This window comes from Pipistrellus hanaki (assembly GCF_964339955.1).
Source record: "Pipistrellus hanaki genome assembly, chromosome: 3".
NCBI lineage: Eukaryota > Metazoa > Chordata > Mammalia > Chiroptera > Vespertilionidae > Pipistrellus > Pipistrellus hanaki.
Genome location: NC_140505.1, coordinates 176,384,550 through 176,408,701, shown reverse-complemented (window position 1 = coordinate 176,408,701; position 24,152 = coordinate 176,384,550). Strand labels below are relative to the sequence as shown.

The following is a 24,152-nucleotide window of genomic DNA, read 5'->3' as shown; positions in this document are numbered from 1 at the left end:
CCAAGCCTCAGCCAATTCGATGTGCAGAAGCAGGAATGCTAGACAACTGTCTCTGAATGCAATAACAGTTGTAGCAAATTAGTTTCAGCAATGATGGATGCTAGTTCTGTTCAGTGACATGTGAGATGACATAACTTGAGGCATCTAATCTAGTGATTGGTAACAATGTCAGCAATGTCTTCACTTGACCAAGTCTTTGATGTGGTTTGGGTCTTTATTATCCAAAGGCTGCATGGTCTTCAGGCTTCTCAGAAATTCTGTAAGCAATCTAATATCTTTCAATAAATTCCCGTGAGTACTTAACTGGATCAAAGCTAATTTCAGTTAGCTACAACCAAGAAAGTTTACTGCTTCAAAATTTAGTACCAGGAAGTGGGGTGTTGTTAGTAGCAAATGCTAAAAAATGGAATTGGCAATATCAGATTTCTGAACTCGTATTAGCACAGTGCTGTTTGGTACTAAGAAAACACATCTTTTGAATGTCCATTTCAGATACAATTATACTAAATAAATTAATAAACAAACAAACAAACAAACTGGGAGATTATCCCAAAAGGCAGAACTAAGGATCATGAAGGACATAATAAAGGGTATTCCCTGAAAAAAATGGAAATAGGACCAGTCCCATCGATTGTTCATGGAATCTACTCCTCTCCAGGGAGGAATCTCACCATTCCTGTGCAGTTGGATGAAATGTGTGTTATGGAGCAGTGATGGGGAGTTGTGTTCTGCTCTTGTCCTTTTTCACTCTGACCTTATATTATAGTCTACTAGAGGCCCAGTGCACGAAATTCGTGCATGAAGGGAGAGGTGTCCCTCAGCTCAACCTGCACCTTTCCAATCTGGGATCCCTCTCACAATCCAGGACTGCTGGCTCCCAAATGCTCACCTGCCTGGATTCCTAATTGCCCCTAACCACTTCTGCCTACCAGCCTGATCACCCCTAACCACTAATCGATGCCTACCTGTTCCCCTGCTGGCCCGATTGCCCTTAACTGCCCTCCCCTGCTGGCCTGGTCACCCCTAACTGCCCTCCCCTACAGGCCTGGTTGCCCCCTACTTCCCTCCCTGCAGGCCCAGTCACCCCTAACTGCCCTCTCCTGCCAGCCTGGTTGCTCCTAACTGTTCTCCCCTGCAGGTCTGGTCCCCCCAACTGCCCTCTCCTGCAAGCCTGGTCTCTCCCAACTGTCCTCCCCTGCTGGCCTGATCACACACAACTGCCCTCCCCTGCCAGCCATCTTGTGTCCACATGAAGCGGTCATTTCTGACCAGATGGGGGCAGCTATCTTGTATGTTGGAGTGATGGTCAATTTTCATATTAATCTTTTATTAAATAGGATGATTCAATATTGGTAGAATTGAAGCTCTATGGCAGAAGGAAATGTCTGTTTTGCTTAGCATTGAATACCCAATGCATGATATATTCTACCTGTCACAGGGTAGCAGGAAAAGGGAACAGAAGAGGGGAGGGAGAAAATTATATTCACCATTTTATAAGTTATGCATTATAATTAATGCTTCCATCCACTTTATACAGGTTTCCCCCCACCCCCTTAATTTGGTAAAGGAGATGCATTTGAACAGGGTGGCTCATAGAATATTTCTTACTCAGCATGGCTGGGATGAGGAAAAGGAAACATTCTCAGCACTTCTTTAAGCCTTTTGAATAGGAAGAACTGAAGGCAGAAAAGAGGGTAAGTCAACCAGAAAGACCACAGACTCCAGGACCAGAGTACAGAGGAGGATCCTGTGATTTAAAGGAAGTGCTAGCAGGAAGTACCCTGAAGGAAAAAATTAATGCTCAATATGTGGGCCAAGAGATGGAATAAGGGGGAACTGCCCATGGGATGCACTGTACTTGGAGTTTGCTTCTCAGAACTCCCATGCACTGAGACATTCAGCCAGAGGAGTGACAAAGATGGAGGATGGGAAAGAGGGATCATGAGTCAAGGGTAAGAAGTCTCTCCCTTGTCCTTGGGTGGTAGCCAGGAGAACATCCTGTTTGTAATAGGGTATCATTTCCCGTAATATTTGAAGAGGGTTTTAGTCTTTGAACAGAATGAGATGTCTTTAAAAGGAAAGATCTGATTGTGAAAATGGACTTTGGTAGGTGCATTTTTGGGTAAAAGGCAGAGCCAAGGTTTCTGCCCAAGAGGAAGCATCTCTTTATAATAGTAAGAAAGAACTGGAACTGACTGGGACTTCTGGGAGAATTATCCAGATGAACACCTCAGACTGGTATTGGATATAGGATGGATAATAGAGAGAATATGTTTATGGAATTTTATTGTCGCTGACTAATTAAATCCTTTTCATTTCCTCTTTGCAATCTGTGGTAAAATTTAGCCTTAGTTCATTTGGCTCAATGGATAGAACATCGACCTGTAGATTGAAGGGTCCTGGATAAGATTCTGGTCAAGGTCACATGCCTAGATTTCAAACTTAAACCCCAGTGAAGGATGTGCAGGAGACAGCTGGTCAATGATTCTCTCTCATCATTGATGTTTCTATCTTTCTCTCTTCCTCTCCCTTCCTCTCTGAAATCAATAAAAAAAATATTTTTTAATGTTTTGTTCTTTACTAGCCACTTCTTGATTAAAAGATGGCCAACTTCTTGTATCTTCACATGATTGAAAGGGAAGGAAAGCTCTCTGGAAATCACTTTTATAAAGACACTAAACCTATTCATTAGGGTTCCACCCTCATAACTTGATCATTTCCCAAAGACCCACACATTGAGAGTAGATTTCAGCATGAATTTTGGGGATGTACACATTCAGTCTATAAAAGAAACCCAGACTACATGTAGAGATGACCAATATCAAGTTACCCTTGATTTTATCACTCTGGATCTATCATGTTGATTTTTTTTTCTGCTGAATTTATTGGGGTAACATTGGTTAATCACATTATATACATTTCAGGTGTACATTATAGTACACTTGTATACTCAACCGTGTGCTCACCATTCAGTCTAGTTTCCTTCTAGTTACCACGTATTTGATGTCTTTTACAATCTTTGTCTTCTCCCTACCCTTTTCCCTTCTGGTAACCACCATTCTGCTGTTTCTAACTATGAACTTGTTGCTTTTTGCTTTATAATCCACACGTTGTTCTTTTTCTTTCAGAGTCCCTGGGGAAGGGCACCAGGAGGACACAAAGAAAAAAGAGAGTGGGAATACTACAAATGGGATAGGGCAGGCTCCAGGATGAAAATGGATGAAAATGGCCCATGTGGTTTAGGAAGCTCTCTTGCTTCACAGTTATGGCACAGGCATGAACCTGCCAAGCACAAAAGGCAAAATATTTCTTCCCAGGGTTTCTTATGTGATGTGGAGATTAAACCATAGTTTTCAGGCCAGGCTGATTAAATCCTGGTTTCATTCTGGGTTTAGTATTTGCTAGTTTCTATCATTTATCAGTTTTTTTTCCCTTTTCAACTTCCAGTTTGGTCTAAGTTGGGCTTGTTCAAGGGAAAAGGAAAATCACGTTCCAAGGTTGCACCAGAGAGATAATGGGGCAAGAGCCCCTCCCTGTGGCTTAGTGGCAAGAGAGCAAGAAACATTAGCTTCTGGGCCTACCCTATGGAGGAAATGAAAGGAAATAATTTTTGAGAGGTATAAGCTTTTCTTAAGTTAGGTGGCATTTTCCTTAGACCAGTGGTCGGCAAACAGCGGCTCACGAGCTACATGTGGCTCTTTAGCCCCTTGAGTGTGGCTCTTCTATAAAATATCACGTGCAGGCGTGCACATAGAAATTGAAACTTCATGGCCCATGCGCAGAAGTCATTTTTTTTTTTTTTTTTTTTTTTGGCCTGGGAGAGTCTATTTTTTAAAAAAAATATATATATTTTATTGAGTTTTTATAGAGAGGAAGGGAGAAGGATAGAAAGCTAGAAACATCGATCAGCTGCCTCTTGCACTCTCCCCACTGGGAATGTGCCCACAACCAAGGTACATGCCCTTGACTGGAATCAAACCCAGGATCTTTCAGCCCACAGGCTGATGCTCTATCCACTGAGCCAAACCGGTTTCGCTGGGAGAGTCTATTTTGAAGAAGTGGCGTTAGAACACTCAAGGGGCCAAAGATCCGCACATGGCTCGAGAACAGCGGTTTGCTGACCACTGCCTTAGACCATTGTTCTTTGGCACCACAGGTTATAGATCATAAGGTCCCAAGTGCAGAGAAAAATATGAGTTCAGGATAGCTATTGAAGATTATAAAGCCATTAAGCGTATATTAGCATAAAATAAACACTATTATCACAATTAGTTTTGGTTTTATTGCTAAAGCCATAAGGTGTTAGTGACTTTTTTTTTGTTGAGTATGGCAGGAAAATGTTTAAGTGAATATATAAGTCAAGTAATCTCTTCAGACATACAATGTTTCCCAAACTTTTGACATATGTGTACCCCTTCTATAATTTTTGTAACGCTGAGTACCCCTCATACTCATGAGAACGTAGAATTAGACGCAGCTAAGCACGGTGCAGTCCATATCCCCACCAAATTCCGGTGCAACGCATAACCCCACCAAACTCTTCTCATACCTTTGGGGGTACGCATACCACACTTTGGGAAACACTGATAGAAGAAAGTATTGTATATAGTCAATACTAAGAGCAAGAACATTTAGGCTATGCTTTCATATGAGCCTTGATCATTTTATCTTTTGCTAAGAGAATATCTCACCAAGTTGCAATAGATTATATGCTTCTATTTTTTTAAATATGTTTTTATTGACTTCAAAGAGAGGAAGGGAGAAGGATAGTGAGATAATAAAATCCATGAGAGAAACATCAATTGACTACTTTCTGTATGCCCCCTACTGGGGATTGAGCTTGCAACCTCAGCATGATTTTCTGACTGGGAATCAAACCATGACCTCCTCTTTCATGACTCAACACTCAGCCACTGAGCAACACTGGCTAGGTAATTATATGCTATTTAATAAAAAAATAACAACAATGAAGTTCTTCTCTTCAACATTTGCATTAAGAGAAAAATGCTGGAGATTCCAAAATGGCAGCAGAATAAGTGGAAACTACACTGACTTGCTTCCAGTACCAAACTGGACTTATAACTAAAATACAGAAAAACCATCCTGAATAATCAACTGAAGTCTAGCTGGAGAGAACCCTGATAACCAAGGATGAAAAGTGGAGACTGCTTAGAGACTGGTAGGAAGTACAGAGGTATGAAAGGGTTGATCCACTGTCATAGACAGCAACTGAAGTTCTGAAAGGATATCTCAGCTGTGGGGAGTTCCCACTGAGAACTCTGGGGTCTAAACCCAAGCTGGGCTCCCCAGTCCAGGGCAGCAGAACTGAGAAAGGCGACCACAGAACATCTGGCTGTGAATAGCATCTGCCAGGGAGAGAGAGATGGGAATACAGGCAACCTCTTAAATAGCCAATACACAAAATTACATGTGCAGGCACTCACCTAGGGTTCCAGCAGAGGGAAGGCAGAGTGGATTGGACTGTGTGAACAGAAGCCAGTGTTGAGGGCTCTGGGATTATAACTCAGAAGACAGACACCCATTTCCTGTGCTGAGTCATTTCCCTCATATTGCAGAGGACATCTTTCTCCAGCAGACCTTTACCATCCAGGCAGCTTTTGCCTGGAGTGGAGAGGCGGAAGCAATTGCCTTACCTTATTGGAAAACCATTGACCTACCCTGTGGAGCTTATGAGGCCCATTAAGAGAGTGAGAACAACAATCAGCTTGCAGGCAGAGGCAATTGCCCTACCCTGTTGGAAAACCTCATCCTGTGGTAGATAGCCTAAGGTTAATCAGACTGAATAACAATAGGACTGCAGGCAGAGGCAGGTTATCTGGAGCCTATAAGTCTTTGCCTGATCTAATTCAGCGCCTGCGATAGAAAAAGCAGACCTTAGTGCACATCTTGGTTCTTTCCAAAGGCAGCCAGCCCCCACAGAGGAAGCCTCAAGCTGTGGGTTACTGATAGCTCCAAACAGGGGACTCAGGGCCAGTCAGAAACTGAAATGGTGTTTCACTAGAGGTTGGGAGTCATAGCAGATCTACCTAATACATAGACACAAACCCAAACAGGCAGCCAAAATGGGAAGACTAACAAGAGAATTCTCCAGAAAAATAGCTAAATGAAATGAAGATAATAAATTTATCAGACATAGAGTTCAGAATAATGATGGCAAGAATGCTTAACAGCATGAGAAAAAGATATAGTAACTATGAAAAAAGACCAGTCAGAAGGAATGTTATAGCACTAAAAAGGAGCACATTGGAAGGAATACACAGCAGATTAGAGGAAGCTGAGTATCAGATCAGTGGATTATATGATAGGGTAGAGAGAAAAAAATCACTCAATCAGAGAACCAAAAAGAAAAAAAAAATTAAAAAACACAAGGACAGCTTAAGGGAGTTGTGGGACAACATGAAACGTAATGATATTCACTTCATAGGAGTTCCAGAGGGAAAGAAAGTGAGAAAGGGATAGAAAATGTGTTTGAAGAAATAACGGCAGCAAACTTTCCTAAACTGATGAAGAAAAAAAAAAAAAAAAAGATAGCCAATATCCTATTCACTGGGCCAAAGCAAAAACATTTTCCCTAAGAACAGGAACAAGTCAGGGATGTCTGCTTTTACCACTCTTATTCAACACAGTACTGGAAGTTCTAGCCACAGTGATCAGACATGAAGAAATAAAAGGTATCCAAATTGGAAAGGAGGAAATAAAACTATCATTATGTGAAGATGACATAAAAATGTACATAGAAAAACCTAAGGATACCACCAAAAAACTATTAGATCTAATAAACAATCTGGCAATATAGCAGAATACAAATTAACACCAAGAAATCAATGGCAATGAACTATCAGAAAAAGAAACTAAATAAGCACTTACTATTGCAACAAAAAAACTTAAGATACTTAGGAATAAATTTAACCTAAGAGGTAAGAAGACTTATATTCAGAAAACTATAAGATGTTGAAGAAAAAGATAGAGCAAGATCTAAGCAAGTGTAAGAATATACCATGTTCATGGACTGGTAGAATCAATATCATTAAAATGTCCATACTACCCAATGCAACCTACAGATCCAATGCAATGCCTATTAAAATACCATTAGCACATTTCACAGATTAGAACAAATACTCCAAAAATTTACATGGAACAACAACAACAACAAAAAAAATCTCAAATAGCTACAGTAATACTGAGAAAGAAAAACAAAGTTGGAGGGATCACAACACCAGATATCAAATTATACTACAAAGCAACTGTAATCAAAACAGCCTGGTACTGCCACAGAACAGACATATAGAGAGATGGAACAGAACAGAGACCCCAGAAATCAACCCAAGCCATTATGTTCAATTGATATAACAAAGGAGGCAAAAGCATACAATGGAGTCAAGACCGTTTCTTCAATAAATGATGTTGGGAAAATTGGACAGATACAAGCAAAAAAAGTGAAATTAGACCAGCAACTTACACCATGCACAAAAATAACTAAAAATAGATAAAAGACTTAAATGTTACTCATGAAACCATAAAACCCATACATAGCAGAATCTCAGACATCTCTCATAGCAATATGTTTGCAGATATATCTCCTAGGGCAAAGGAAACTAAGGAGAAAATAAACCAGTGGGACTGCATCAAAATAAAAAGCTTCTGCACAGCAAAAGAAACTGTCAACAAAATGAAAAGGCAACCTACTGAGTGGGAAAATGTTTGGCAATGATACAACTGATAAAGAGCTATTATCTAAAATATATAAGGAACTCATTCAACTTAACAAAAGGAAGACTAACAATCCAAATTAAAAATGGGCAAAAAACCTAAATAGACACGTCTCCAAAGTGGACATACAGATGGCCAAAAGACATATGAAAAAATGCTCAAAATCACTGGTCAACAGAGATACAAATTAAAACAACAATGAGGTATCACTTCACACCTGTCAGAATAGCTACCATCAACATATCAACAAATGACAAGTGCTGGTGGGGGTGTGGAGAAAAGAGAACCCTAGTAGACTGCTGGTGGGAATGTAGACTGGTGCAGCCATTATGGAAAACATTGTGGAGTTTCCTCAAAAAATTCAATATGGAATTGCCATTTGGCCCAGTAATCCCTCTTCTAGAATATATCCTAAGAAAGCCAAAACATCACCCAGAAAGAATGTATGCACCCCTGTGTTCATAGCAGTGCAATTTACAATAGCTAAGATCTGGAAACAAGCCAAATGCCCATCAGGAGATAAGCATATAAAAAAGCTGTGGTACATTTACACCATGGAATACTATGCAGCAGTAAAAAGGAAGGGTCTCTTACCCTTTGAGACATCATGGAGGAATCTGGAGAGTATTGTGCTAAGCAAAACAAGCCAGTCAGAGAAAGACAAGTATCACATGAAATCATTCATATGTGGAACCTAATGAACAAAATAAACTGATGAACAAAATAGATCCAGAAACATAGAAGCATGGAACAGACTATATAGAATCTCAGAGGAATGGTGGGTGGGAATAGATCAACCATAGAGCTTGTATGCATATATGCATAATGCATGGACACACACAATAGGGTGATGAAGGGCTGGGGTGGGCTAGAAGGGAAAAGAGGGCATATGTGTAATACTGAACAATAAGGATTTAAATATAAAAGAAAAAAATAATGAAATTTATAAATATTTCCGTTTTTTAATTTTTATTGAATTCTATTAGGGTGACTGGTTAATAAAATTATGTAGTATATAATTCTATAATTTATTAGTTATACATTGTATTGTGGGTTTGGGGATTTCTGATGTTAGGAAATCATAATATGTAAGATTATATTTAGCAATTAGGGTAACTCAGCTCATAGTAATTGGTATACGGATAGTTACAATTTGCATTCCAGCTGTTTAAACTCAAATATCCTTGACCAGGTTGAACGTACTGTGAGTAAATGTCTTTTTCCAAGAAATAAGATGGAGAGAGTCTTTGGAGAATGGCCTCATTGAATTGGTAAGTTAGTTTTCTCCGGATTTTGGTGATTTCCCCAGTTCTTCCATAATTCCTCAGGGCTCTGGCCATTTTCTGGTAAGTCATGGTCTTCCGGTTGCCTTTTCTTTTGCCCCAAAGTTGGGCAAGTTTTTCTTTGTTTTTTGATAGAAACTGAAAGATGCCTTTGGTTTTATCTACCCACTGAATACAAGATGCCATCTCAGGATTACACAAAGATTCATAAAGGTATTCAAACAGTCGGAGCTTCTTCCTGCCTAAAATGGAGGAAAACAACATCACACTCTACTCACTGCAGTACCAAGGAACATTCTCAGGAAGAGTTTATTGACTGACGACAACATGAAAAGCTGTTCTGGGACTGGTTTTCCTCCTTCTCATTCACATAGGCATGCATTTAGGGCATCGTTTTATGGGACTTGAAAGTCAAGGGTCTTTTGGACTTTGAACTTTCAACTGGACCTTTATTTGTTGGGGAATTGTCAAAAAATCCTGCATCATCCTTCAATGATAAAGAAGCCTGGAACCTCTTTACCTGAATCTCCCATTGCTCATGTGGTCTTTTATCTAGCTAAATCTTAACTAGTATTTTTGTATCAAGTGTTAAAACTTTCTACAGACCAAAGAAACTGAGCAAAATGGGTGACCAAATGTAGTGGTCTTAAAGAGAAGCCCCAAAAGCTATTTTCAGAAAGCAAGTCATTTGAAGGTCTTTATTCAAATGAGTTGTCAAAATGAGGTAAGGAGTATGAATCCTTTTTGTCAAAGGCAAAACATTATGCAAATCTAAGTGAATTCAATAGCAGAGACTAAGGTAAAAATTCGAACTCTGGGTCTGCATAATTTCTTGAAAAATCAAGTATAGAGAAAACTGGTGTGGAAAATGCTGAAATATCTTCATGACATTTGAATACTGTTTATGAGCAATGACAATGGGCACTGTAATATTTTTTCATTACGGTTACATAAAATGGTACTGCCAGAGTGTTTCTCGTTAGGAGCCTAGCCCTTTATATTTTAGAACTACTAGACAGGAAACTTCGGGAAGATTTGTTGTGGTTTTTGGTTGGTTAATGGGATATTTTTAGTGGAACAGGGAACAGAGGTGACCACCCGTTTTGTAACTTGGGGTTTGGCCTACAAATGCCATGCCTCATCAGATCTGTCAGGAGCTTAAAAAAATAAATTAAATAAAATAAATCCATGGCCAAATTCCATTTCCCCCTTGAGAAATTAAAATAGTGGATTTCCAAACCATTTTAAATAGCCACGGGGGAGACATACTCTTGCATCAGTCATGAGTCATCCAAAAACCTCAAAGGTTTTTTTTTTTTTTTACAATTATCTTTTGCATTGTATTATCTTGAGTTTATGAACTGAGAAATGAAAGGGACTTACCAAAAACAAATCATGAATTAAAAGTCACAACCTTAAACAAACTCACTGCCTCTTATCCAGTGGTTAAATCAATTATAATGGATCCAGCCGAAACCGGTTTGGCACAGTGGATAGAGCCTCCGCCTGCGGACTGAAAGGTCCCAGGTTCAATTCCGGTCAAGGGCAGGTACCTTGGTTGTGGGAACCTCCCCAGTTGGGGGTGTGCAAGAGGTAGCTGATCGATGTTTCTCTTTCATCGATGTTTCTAACTCTCTATCTCTCTCTCTTCCTCTCTGTAAAAACTCAATAAAATATATTTTAAAAAATTATAATGGATCCTCAGCTTTTTTAAAAAAAATGTTTAAATTTTTATTTTTTAATAAAATATTATATGCTCATGATAAATGATTAAGGAGAAGCATAAAGTGAAAAGTAAAAGTTCTAGTCTATCCTACATATTTCTAGAAAGTGTTTTTCTTACTTTTTGCATATACAAACATGCATATTCTAAAGGATGTCCTGGCCAGGTGACTAGGTTGGAGTGTTGTTCCATACACCTAAAGGTTGAGGGTTCGATTCCTGGTCAGGGCACATAACCTAGGTTTTCTGTTCAATCCCTGGTTGGGGGCATATGGGAGGCAACTGATCCATGTTTCTCTCACATCAGAAGTTCAAATTTATAAAATATCAAATTATTATTTTTTTAATATATTATATTGATTTTTTACAGAGAGGAAAAGAGAGGGATAGAGTTAGAAACATCGATGAGAGAGAATCATCGATCAGCTGCCTCTTGCACACCCCCTACCGGGGATGTGCCCGCAACCAAAGTACATGCCCTTGACTGGAATCGAACCTGGGACCTTTCAGTCTGCAGGCTGACGCTCTATCTACTGAGCCAAACCGGTTTCGGCAAAATATCAAATTATTATAAAACATTTTTTTGCAGAAAACTTAATAAAGAAGATGAGCCGAAGCCGGTTTGGCTCAGTGGTAGAGCGTCAGACTGCGGACTGAAAGGTCCCGGTTCTATTCCGGTCAAGGACATGTACCTTGGTTGTGGGCACATCCCCGGTAGGGGGTGTGCAAGAGGCAGCTGGTTGATGTTTCTCTCTCATTGACGTTTCTAACTCTCTATCTCTCTCCCTTCCTCTCTGTAAAAAATCAATAAAATATATTTTTTAAAAAATTAAAAAAAATAAAATAAAAAAATAAAGATGATTTTTATCCCAAGGACTTCACAACTGGAATAAGAATTCTAAAATAACTTGTGAAAAATTCCCCTTTCGATACCTAAAATACAATATATATACATTATGTATTTAGTTGAGCTAAATGGATACTTTGCAGCTTTACAATATCTCTATGAAGCAATAGGAAAGCTCATCCGAGATGAACAGCTTGGAGTAGTTCAGTCTGTCTGAGTTAAATTATTCTCAACCGTGATTAGAGAATATCTTGCAAATACAATTCCCCCTTAAAACTGCTTTGAGGGGGACCCGGTTCTTTTACATGATGGATCCATGTACCTTTTCCTCCCTTTTGCTGGAGAACAGGAGCTTGTACCACCTGGTTTTCAGGGATGTTCTGCAGAGATGGATGAATATTCCCTTCAAGACGGAGGTCCACAGGATGGTTCTATACAAAGAAAGCAGCAGGGAGTTAAGTGGGACTTTCTATTGTATGTGGCTAAAGTCAAAAGCTGGGGGACAAGAGTGTTAAGCATCCTCCAGACTCTCCAAAGCACTACCCCTCAGCTGCAGCCACATCCCTCCTAGGGCAGAACTAGCATATATGCAGAGGACCTAGCGATGGAGGGTCATCTTTGGGTTTCTGAGGAGTTCCATAGTGTCCTCTCCATATGAGGAAGGACAGGGGGTGGCTTCTCTCCCCTAAAAATACCAATGAGAACACAAGTCCAAAAAGAATCAGTTTTGCTGAATTTAAGTGTCAGCAAAAAGGAGAGATGGATTTCCATTCTTGCTTTAAATGCCCATCCAGGCAAGAGGAGATAAGAGGAGAAAGATGGCAACCAAAGGAAGGCAGAGCGAAGAAAGGGGACAGGAGTTCCTACCATACCGTAGGACAAGGGCATGTGGATCTACATGGATGGAAGGGGCTGAACTTGAGTGATCTTACCACGCCCCATGCAACAGGGCTACCCAACAGGCAAGGACTTCCCAGCCACAAGAGCAGTGCAGTGTGTGTATCGAAGCAGAAGGAGGGTTGCCAGATTTAGCAAATAGAAATATTGGGCATCCTGTATTTTACCTGGCAACCCTAAATGGAGTCAGAAGAGCTTAAGCTGGAAGCAAAAACTCCCTCTTCAAAGAAATGTCTCGTGGAAAGGCCATGACAGAACAATTTGCAGGGTCAGAAAAGAAGATTTTTGCATAGCACGGTTGCAAATAATGACAGAAGAAAAGGAAAAATCATTTCCTATTTACTCCCCACTACATTAAGACTGCTTTACTAAAATGGACACATCAGAACAATGTAAAAGAACACATGAGCCGAAACCTGTTTGGCTCAATGGATAGAGTGTTGGCTTGGGGACTTAAAGGTCCCGGGTTCAATTCTGGTCAAGGGCATGTACCTTGGTTGCAGGCATATCCCCAGTAGGGGGTGTACAAGAGGCAGCTGACCGATGACTCTCACTCATCGATGTTTCTAGCTCTTTATCTCTCTCCCTTCCTCTCTGTACAAAAATCAATAAAATATATTTTAAAAAAAGAAGAACACACGAATGGGGGGAGATGGTGGGGATATTTACTTTTGCAGGAAGCTACTAAAATATAAATTAATTGGCCCAATACATGTAGTTAGTGCTTGGGGGGTGGGGGAATAGAACAGATGAATACAAAATTGTAGGTAAAGCCAGGGCAGGGATGTCAGGGCCTTTGCCCTCTGGTTTTTAGGGACCCATCATAGCTGTTCTGCAATTTTCCAGATGGACTTAAGAGAAGCAGTGATGTTAGATCCTGAAAGCACCTCCTCTTTCTAGAAGTCATTCGAACCAGTCTGCGGCTGGGTGAGGAGCAATAGCAAAGGGCAGTTCCCTTCTTCACAGCACCGCTCAGCACCGCCCACATTGCCTGTCAAATTCATACCCTGATTGATGGTGGCCATGAGTAAGCATTTGCAGTCTGTGCTGTCTTTCAGCTGGGTTTCAGCTAGCATACAACAAGAGCCAAGGGGAAATCTGGTGCAAAAGGGAAATTTACCTGTTACTGAGGGGGGATGGAGGGGGAGGAGGGAGGCCTCCTGGTGTGTATACTCACAAACACTGTTTTCCAGTTATAGACAGGTTGCTCTGATGGAAGCAAACTGTAGTAGCTGGGACTTCCTACGACAGGAGGGCAGTGGTTGAAGACAGTCACGTAGTCTTTGCAATCTAATGTAAAAGCAAAAAGAAATTTAAAAAGATAAAGTTTATGTTTGTGTGTATATGTGCTTATACGTATATGTTTATGTATGCAACTAGGGGCCTAGTGCATGGGGGCAGGGGGTGTTCCACAGCCCAGCCTGCGCCCTCTCCAATCTGGGACCTCTCGAGGGATGTCTGACTGTCGGGCATCTCTCTCATAATCCAGGTCTGCTGGTTCCCAACTGCTCACCTGCCTGCCTGTCTGATTGCCCCTAACCACATCTGCCTGCCTGTCTGATTGCCCCAAATTACATCTGCCTGCCAGCCTGATGACCCATAACCACTCCTCTGCCAGCCTGATTGATGCCTAACTGCCCCCCTGCTGGCCCTATTGCCCCTAACTGCCCTCTCCTGCTGGCCTAGTCACCCCCTACTGCCCTTCCCTGTAGGCCTGGTTGCCCCTAACTATCCTCCCCTGCAGGCCTGGTCACCTCTAACTTCCCTCCCTTGCCAGCCTGTTTGCCCCTAACTGCCCTACCTTGCCAGCCCAATTGCCCCTAACTGTCCTCCCCTGCAGACCTGGTTGCTCCCAACTTCCCTTCCTTGCTGGGCTGGTCACCCCTAACTACCCTCTGTTGCCAGCCTGGTCACCCACTACTGCCCTCCCCTATAGGCCTTGTCCCTCACAACTGCCCTCCCCTGCAGGCCTGGGTCCCCCACAACTGTCCTCCTCTGCCAGCCCACTAGCCCCTAATTACCCTCCCCTGCTGGCCTGATCGCCCACAACTGCCCTCCCCTTCTGGCCATCTTGTAGTCGCCATCTCATGTCCACATGGGGGCAGCCATCTAGTGTGTTGGAATGACGCTCAACTGGCATATTACCTCTTTATGAGACAGGATTGTTTCCACCATGTTCTTTTCATCACTTAGCATTTCCCTAGGGTGTTTATTGAACTATGCTGGTATTACAGATAAGTTTTTACATATTCCATTTCTTCCACAAGAGTACACGCTCCTTGCAGGATGAGAACGCATGAGTTCTTATATCTTGGAATTTCCGGCAATACCATGTGTAAACTCAATTTTTAAAATATCTGCATCTCATTTATGCTATACATCTATATAGTCTATGGGATAATAGGTACAAAAAAATAGCATACTTATTTTTTCCAGTAAAATATATTTTTCTTGGGTGGAAGGTCTTTTAAAATAAATTAGAGCCAAAACCGGTTTGGCTCAGTGGATAGAGCGTCGGTCTGCAGACTGAGAGGTCCCATGTTTGATTCCGGTCAAGGGCATGTACATTGGTTGCGGGTACATCCCCAGTAGGGGGTGTGCAGAAGGCAGCTGGTCAATGTTCCTCTCTCATCGATGTTTCTAGCTCTCTATCCCTCTCCCTTCCTCTCTGTAAAAAATCAATAAAATATATTTTAAAAAAATAATAAAATAAAAAATAAAAAAATTTAGAATTGAAAAGCCCTTTCTGAAAATGAAAATGTCAACATCCATAAAAATAAAAGCATAATATGCCAATTAGACCAGACAGCCAAATGACCTTCCGAATGTCATTCCAGATGTCCTTTTGAATGAAGCCACAGCAGCAGGGGCTGAGGCAGAGGTTGTTAGGGGTGATCAGGCAGGCAGGCAGAGTCATTAGGAGCAATCAGACAGGCAGGCAGAGTGGTTAGGGACAATCAGGCAGGTATGCAGAGTGGTTAGGGGCGATCAGGCAGGCAGGAGAGTGGTTAGGGATGATCATGCAGGCAGGCAGGTGGTTAGAAGCAATCAGGCAGGCAGATAAGTGGTTAGGGGTGATCAGGCAGGCAGGCAGGCAGGCAAGAGGTGAGGAGCCAGCAGTCCCAGATTGTGAGAAGAATGTCCGACTGCAGATTTAGGCCCAATCCTGCAGAGATCCCTGTGGGATCAGGCCTAAACCAGCAGTCAGACATCCTCCAAGGGGTCCTGGTTTGCAAGAGGTACAGGCAAGGCTGAGGGACCCCTCTGCCTTTGTGCATGAATTTTGTGCACCAGGCCTTTAGTACTTAATAAAAAAGAATCATATGTCTTAGTATTCCTGTGTGGAATGTCATTCTCTATGTATTCTGCATTTTATATATAAGACTTTAGATTGATTTAGGCTAGGCAACCCTGGATGCATTTTGCCTTTGTTAGAATTAATTCTAGCCGAGACCAGTTTGGCTCAATGGATAGAGCGTAGGCTTGGGGACTGAAAGGTCCCGGGTTCGATTCCGGTCAGGGGCATGTACCTTGGTTGCGGGCATATCCCCAGTAGGGGGTGTGCAAGAGGCAGCTGATCGATGACTCTCTCTCATCGATGTTTCTAACTCTCTATCTCTCCCTTCCTCTCTGTATAAAATCAATAAAATATATTTTAAAAAAAAATTAATTCTAGCTGCATTGGGTAAAAAACGGTCTTCTCTGTTCTTATCATTATTCTTGCATATGTATGTTACCAGCCAGCCATTTGATGTGGCAGCAGTAGAAGGGGCTAACATCTTACCTGGAGGGTACTGAAGATTGCCAGTTGAATGTTGCCTCAACACGTCAAAAGCATCTTCAAATGCTTGGCCCAGCCGATCTTGTTCGACAGAAGCCTGTAAGAACAATGGCAACACTCTGGAGTTGCAAAAATTACCAGTTGGAGGGTTTCTCAACCATGGCACTATTGACATTTTAGGTTGGCCAAGTCTTTTTTTGGGGGGAAAGTAGACCCTGTCCTGGGCATTGTGGGATGTTTAGCAGAAACCCAGGCTTCCATCCACTTACTACCTTCCAGGAGTACTCCAATAGCTCTGACAGACAAAATGTCTCAAATATAGTCAAATATACCCCTGGGGACAAATTCAACCCTGATTGAGAGCCAGTGCTCTATAATATCATATTTGGAGACCAGTATTCATACTATATAGTATAGTATTTTTTTCATCTTTTTTATTGATTTTTAGGATAACAGGAAAAGAAAGGGGGGGGGGGGGGGGGAGAGAGAGAGAGAGAGAGAGAGAGAGAGAGAGAGAGAGAGAGAGAGAACTGATTAGATAGAAACATTATTGCCATAGCTGGTTTGGCTCAGTAGGTAGAGCATCAGCCTGCAGACTGAAGGATACTGGGTTCAGTTCTGGTCAAGGGCACCTACCTGGGTTGCAGGCTCCTCCCAGGCCTGGGCCCTGATGCAGGAGGCAACCAATCATGTGTTTCTCTCACATGGATGTTTATGTCTGTTCATCTCCCTAAAAATCAATGGAAAAATATCTTCGGGTGAAGGTGAGGATTAAAATTTTAAAAAAGAATCATCATCAAAAAAAAAAAAAAAAAAAAAAAAAAAAGAATCATCATCAATCAACTGCCTCCTACACACTTCATGCTGGGGATTGAGCCTCCAACCTGGGCATGTGCCCTGACCAGGAATCAAACTGCCTACCTCCTTGTAGCTATAGAAAGTATTTTAACATTCTTATAAAATTTTTCAAGAAATTGTATAACTGGAGATTGATTTGGAAAAAGGGATAAAAATTAATTATCTTTGTGGATAGAGCATCAGCCTGTGGACTGAAAGGTCCCAGGTTCGATTCTGGTCAAGGGCATGTACCAGTAGGAGGTGTGCGGAGGCAGCTGATCAATGTTTCTCTCCCACCGATGTTTCTAATTCTCTATCCCTCTCCCTTCCTCTGTAAAAAAAATCAATAAAATATAAAAAAATTATCTTTAATCAAACAGAATCTGAAATGTTACTTAAGAACAAAATGCTCTTAATTTCTTTTTTCTTTTGTTCATCCTCAACCAAGAATATTTTTCCATTGATTTTTAGAGAGTGAAAGGGAGGGGGAGAGACAGAGAAATAAGCACTGATGCAATTGGTTGCCTCCCACAAATGCCTCTAATCAAGCCTGCAACCAAGACATGGCGCCCTTTGGTACCAGGGGTGATGCTCCACCCACTGAGCCAAACTTGCCAGGGCCGAAATTCTCTGAATTTCAAAAAATAGCCCTAGCCGGTTTGTCTCAGTGGATAGAGCATCAGCCTGCAGACTGATTAAATAGAGACACTTTTTAATTTTGGTTTTTAAATCTTGAAGGGTCCTGGGTTCAAGTCCGGTCAAGGGCACATATCTGGGTTTTGGGTTTGATCCCCAGTAGGGGGTGTGCTGGAGGCAGCCAATCAATGATCGTCTCATCAATGATGTTTCTATTTCTCTCTCCCTCTCCCTTCCTCCCTGAAATAAAAAAAAATCTATACTAATAAAAAGGTAATATGCTAAGTAGACTGGGTCAACTGGACATCTTCTGGTCGTCCTTCCTTTCGTCCAGACAAAGCCACAGAGGGGGCTGAGGCAGAGGCAGTTAAGGGCGATCAGGCTGGCAGTAGGGAGCAATTAGGGGCAAGCAAGCATGCAGAAAGGGCAGGTAGGGGCAATTGCAGTTAGGGGTGATCAGGCTGGCAGGGAAGCGCAGTTAGTGGAGACCTAGCTGGCAGACAGAGGGGTTAGGGGCGATCAGACAGGCATGCAGAGTGGTTAGGGGCAGGCAGGCAGGCAGGCAGGTGTGCGGTTAGGAGCCAGTGGTCCCAGATTGTGAAAGGGATATCCAATTCCCGGTTTGAAAAGAGTGCAGGACAGGCTGAGGGGACCGCCCCATACACACACAAATTTCATGTATCAGGCCTCTAGTAAATAAATAATTTAAAGTAGAACTGTTGTGCAAGCCATTGCTTGCTCTTATTAATCTGATCCATGTATTTTCAAAATGGAGGATGAATAAAGATTTTTAAATGACCACTTACCATACTTCTTATTAATTTGGCAATTCTGAAAAAGATTAAGATTTAAAAACTGAAATTACAAAGTGTCTCTATTTAATTTTCCTCTGACTTGAAAGATCTTACTCAAATTTTTTTCTAAAAATGTCTTACATAAACCAAAAGCACCATCTGAATCCTATATGATGAGTACAAATTTTCTTCCTATAAACATTTTTTTTTTTGCTGTTCTAGCATTACAAAACTTCTTCAATTTAAAAAACTAAATAGAATTAATTTCCTACATGGTTTAGCATATAGGAGAATACAGAAACAACTCAGGTATATATTTAAATATTTAAAAGTATTTCTAAATTCTGATAATCAAAATCATTTTCTACCTTACACATAGCTATTTATTTTTAGCAGTAATTTTTTAAAACATTTCTGATGTTATATAGCCTTCAGAGAATCTGGTGAAAGACACACTTTTTTTAAAAATTGATTTTTTACAGAGAGAAAGGGAGAGAGAGAGAGAGTTAGAAACATCGATGAGAGAGAAACATCCATCGATCAGCTGCCTCCTGCACACTCTCTACTGGGTATGTGCCTGCAACAAAGGTATTGTACATGCCCTTGACCAGAATTGAACCTGGGACCCTTGAGTCTGCAGGCCAATGCTCTAGCCACTGAGCCAAACCGGATAGGGCAAGACACACTTTTTCTCTTATAAAATGTAAAAATTATATCACAAATAAGATATAGCCTTTTAAACCCACCCATGGACTTCCTAAAATCCTGAATTAAGAACCCTGATCCATAATTTTATATTATCTTCTTCTTATCCCTGTAAGTAATTCAGATTTTGTTTTAAATAAACAATTATCACACTGATCCACATTAAATGTTTTTTAACTTTTTAACTATACTTTCTATAAAACTTCACACACACAGATAAATACACATAACAACATTGTAACTAACATTGCTTATCATTCATTTAGCACACCTAACAACTGTTTATACAAGTTGTTAACATCTATCCTGCAAACACAATGAGTTTACTCTAATATTTAATACGACGGCATTGTACAATGAGATGATGGGATCTAATGGTATTATTATGCATTTCCAAAACACATCAATAAGTCAAATACAAAAATTCTGTTCAGCTCTTTGAAATCACTATATCATGTCAGTAAAAAGAGAATACGAAAAGAAAAGCCATAAAATAGGAAACTATTGAGCTGATGGGTGTTAACTAATATTATTGTGGTCATCATTTCCTAATAATTGTTTATATCAAATCATCATGTTGTACACCTTAACTTTATAAAATATTATACATTAATTGTACCTCAAAAAAACTGGGGGGAAATGTATTTTTTCAAAAGCCACGCATCAATGACTTTAATGAAATATGCCTCTACTCACAAGCGCCAAAGCAAATACATGAGTGTTGTACTTTGAATTAAATACTTAAATGAAGCTACTCCTTTTTTACTACAATACCCCACAAAACTGCCACAACTCTCAAAAGTAACAAACTCAAAGGGAAGAAAAAAGTTTGAAAACGTATTGATCACTCAGCTGCTTAATATATCTCTTATCAGGACAGGCAGTAAATAGAAAACACTCGTTAGACCAAAGGAGAAAATTAATAACCGTTTTTACAAGATGCTTTGAAAAAAATAAGCGTAACACTTACCAGGAAGGCACCTCAACCCTTTACAATGATGTTTCATGAATATCGGAATGGTTAAGACAGAGCTGTCAAGAGCTCACTGCAGAGTTGCATTAAATAGCTGTTTTTAAGGAAGTGCTACAAAAGGGGATTTTTTTTAAAAGATACAGTGCCATCATAATGTCTATTTCATGATACTGCCAGTGGACACCAGGGGCTAATATTTTGAAGAGGCGCAGAATAGTTTGTATCCTATGGGCCGAAAGCATTAGAACAAACCCCATGAAACCCCCATCCAGTGTAAGCTGCAACCCTTAGGCCTGCACAGCCCCATTGGAAGGAAACTCTGACCTATGCAATGCTTGCCCCTCCTCTTTTTATTTTTTTATTTTTTTTATTCCTGTTACTTCTCCCCTGATTCTGGACCTTAATTGCCTCTCCTTTTTTTTTTTTTTTCATATGTATTTTTTTATTTTTCTTAAATATACTTTCATTGATTTCAGAGAGAAAGGGAGAGGGGGAGAGAGAGAGAGAAGAGAGAGAGAGAGAGAGAGAGAGAGAGAGAGAGAGAGAGAGAGAGAGAGAGAGAGAGAGATAAGAGAGAGAATCATTGATTGGCTGCCTCCTGCACACCCCCTGCACGTGCCCAGATCAGGAATCAAATTGTGACCTCCAGGTTCATAAGTCGATACTCTTATCACTGAGCCATGCCAGCAGGGCAATATAGGGCCTTTCTTGTTTGGACTATTTAGCAGCTGTTTCACTCTGATCTCCTCAAATGGGTCTCTTTACTCTCAAACTTCTTTACCCCTACTGTGATTTACTGATGGCCTTCCTGACAGTTTTTAAAGGCATAGGCCTTGCCTTGGCATTGGAGACTATTCATTCCAGCCTTAGTTCTGTTGACCATAGTTCATTTATTCATTTATTTATTTACTTATTTATTTACTTATTTACTTATAATACTCAACTGATTATTTATTTATTTACTTACTTATTTTCTTATTTATTATTTATAATACTCACCTGAGGATATTTTTGCCATTGATCCTAGGAGAATGTAAAGGAAGGAAAGTGAAACATTGACATGAGAGAGATACATATTGGTTGCCTCCCACATGAGCCAAGGCCCTGAGGCCAGGGACTCCAGCCAGTGTGTCTCAGTGGTTGAGTGTTGACTTAGGAACCAGGGACCCCAGTTCTATTCCCAGTCAATTCCTGGTCAAGGTGCGTACCCGGGTTGCAGGCTCAATCCCCAGTGTGGGATGTGCAGGAGGCAACTGATCAATGATTCTCTCTCATCATTGATATTTCTATCTCTCTCTCCTTCTCCCTTCCTCTCTCTGAAATCAATATTTTTTAAATTGCCCATATTACCCAAAGCAATCTACAGACTCAATGCAATCCCTATTAAAATACCAATAGCATATTTCACAGATGTAGAACAAACACTCCAAAAATTTATATGGAACAACATAAAAAAACAACAACTTCAGCAATGCTGAGAAAGAAGAACAAAGTTAGAGGAATCACAATACCAGATTTCAAGTTATATTACAAAGCCACTGTGCTCAAAACAGCCTGGTACTGACCCAAGAACAGGCATATAGATCAATGGAACAGAACAGAGAACGCAGAAATTGACCCAAGCAACTGTGTTCAATTCCTATTTGACAAAGGAGGCAAGAGCATACATTGGAGCAGAGACAATCTCTTCAATAAATGGTGTTGGGAAAATTGGACAGATACAGGCAAAAAAAAAAAAAAAAAAAAGAAAAGAAAGAAAGAAAGAAACTAGACCACTAACTTACACCATACACAAGAATAAACCCCAAATGGGTAAAAGACCTAAATGTAAGACATGAAACCATGTAAGTCCTAGAAGAAGCCATAGGCACCAAAATCTCAGAAATCTCTAGTGTCATTATGTTTACTGATAAATCTCTTAAGACAATGGAAACTAAGGAGAAAATAAACAAATGGGTCTACATCAAAATAAAAAGCTTCTGCACAGCAGAAGAAACCATCAACAAAATAACAAGAGCCCACTACATAGGAGCGCACTACTACTGGTAAACAGTTGTACCATTCATTGGTTGTATCAACTGACACCTGTCAGAATGGCTATCATCAACAAATGACAAGTGTAGGCAAGGTTGTGGAGAAAAGGGAACCCTAGTGAACTGCTGGTGGGAATGCAGACTGGTACAGCCACTGTGGAGAACAGTATGGAGTTTCCTCAAAAAATTAAAAATGGAACTTCCATTTGACCCAGTGATCCCACCTCTAGGAATATATCCTAAGACAGTGTTTCCCAACCTTCTCTCATGATGAGAATCACCTGGTGGAGTTGTTAAAACACAGATTCCTGAATCCCAACTAAGAAGTGCTAAACTAGAATTTTTGGGAACATATAGGTAAAATTGCATACCTAACTTAGTGCTCTGTATATAACATCTGTGTTAGAGCACTAGTTAAGTATACAATTTTACCTATATGTTCCCAAAAATTCTAGTTTAGCACTTCTTAGTTGGGATTCAGGAATCTGTGTTTTAACAACTCCACCAGGTGATTCTCATCATGAGAGAAGGTTGGGAAACACTGTCCTAAGAAACCCAAAACACTCATCAAAAGAATACATGGCCATAACCGGTTTGGCTCAGTAGATAGAGCATCAGTCCGTGGACTCAAGGATCCCAGGTTCAATTCTGGTCAAGGACATGTACCTTGGTTGGGGGACATATCCGGTAGAGAGTGTGCAGAAGGCAGCTGATTGATGTTTCTAACTCTCTATCCTTCTCCCTTCCTCTCTGTAAAAAAAAAATCAATAAAAAATATATATATATTTTTTAAAATAGATCCAGCGACATAGAAGCCTGAACAGACTGTTGAACCTCAGAGGGAAGGCGGGAAGGGTGGGTGGGAAGAGACCAGTCAATGAATTTGTATGCATATATGCATAACCCATGGACAAAGACAATGGGGGAGTGAGGGAATGGGGGACGGGGCCAGGTTGGAAGAAGTTAATAGTGGGAAAAAAAGGAACTATGTAATATTTTCAACAACAAAGGTTAACAAGAACAACAACAACACAATACCTGAAACTGGGGTTAAGTGCCTTTCGCAGGGAATTCAGAAATCAAACATTTGGTTCACAAGCCGATGCTCCAACCAAAACAACCAGTGCTCATTTTAGAGGAGGAAATGCTATTGCTTTCCCTGCACACTTGGATCCCGTAGTAGAGGCTTAGCAAATAGTTAGTAGACTAGAGGTTTGTGGGTGGAGATCTACCGGTAAACTGCTTGAAGCTCCTGCTTTTGCCGAGGGCGTCAAGTTTTCTTCTTTAGCTTGAAGGCTTCGTTGCGAAGGTTTCCAGTCACCCTGATGGAAACTATGGGTGATCCGTCCACCTATAAAGCTTCATTGTCAGCCCATCCATCTTACCTGTCCTTCCAATCTAGCATCCACTGGTACCAGGTGGGAATCATCCACTCCTCTGACACACAAGTCTGCAACACCTTAACGAGAGACAGCTTTCGGCAGCTTTAATAGCCGTCACGTGTAGCCAGAAGGAAGCACACCTCAGGATTTGTAGTAAATCTTCTGGGTGGGGAAGAGATTTTAGCATTCTGGAATCTGAATTCACTATTGATAGGGACTATTGTTCTAAATGAATTGCTTTGTTGACATGTTTTTGTTATGCAAAATATCCTCTTCTGAAATGTAGATATTTTTACATAATCCTATCAAGCCTGAATGGTTCAGTGGATTGACCTACGAATCAGAGGTCACAGTTCAATTCCCGGTTCTGACATATGTCCGGGTTGCAGGCTAGATCCCCAGTGTGGGGTGTGCTGGAGGAGGCCTATCAATGATTCTCTGTCATCATTGATGTTTCTTTTTTTTTCCTTTTTTCTTTTTTTAAAAAATATATTTTATTGATTTTTTACAGAGAGGAGGAGAGAGGGATAG

General features: G+C 40.7%; 1 protein-coding gene across 2 annotated transcripts; it reads right to left on the bottom strand.

Annotated features, from left to right (window-relative positions):
* Positions 1 to 8,690: 8,690 nt before the first annotated feature.
* On the bottom strand, positions 8,691 to 20,346 carry SPIC (Spi-C transcription factor). Of its 2 annotated transcripts, none has more exons than XM_084880087.1 (6): positions 20,204 to 20,346; positions 18,541 to 18,565; positions 16,265 to 16,358; positions 13,658 to 13,722; positions 11,906 to 12,014; positions 8,691 to 9,256 (listed from the first exon to the last, which is right to left on the bottom strand). In XM_084880087.1, exons 2-6 carry the CDS (start codon positions 18,541 to 18,543, stop codon positions 8,832 to 8,834), a joined length of 696 nt encoding a protein of 231 aa, XP_084736213.1. In that variant the 5' UTR covers positions 18,544 to 18,565; positions 20,204 to 20,346; the 3' UTR covers positions 8,691 to 8,831. The 2 variants fall into 2 exon arrangements, with proteins under 2 accessions (XP_084736213.1, XP_084736212.1); XM_084880086.1 differs by having other exon boundaries at positions 13,658 to 13,770; positions 20,204 to 20,322.
* Positions 20,347 to 24,152: the final 3,806 nt, after the last annotated feature.

Excerpts from the sequence above, each read along its gene's own strand:
- SPIC (XM_084880086.1), bottom strand. Across the intron at positions 13,771-16,264 it reads CAATCTTCAGTACCCTCCAG|ATTGCAAAGACTACGTGACT; the intron begins GTAAGATGTTAG and ends CTTTTACATTAG. Across the intron at positions 9,257-11,905 it reads CCAGCAAAAGGGAGGAAAAG|GCAGGAAGAAGCTCCGACTG; the intron begins GTACATGGATCC and ends CCTCCATTTTAG.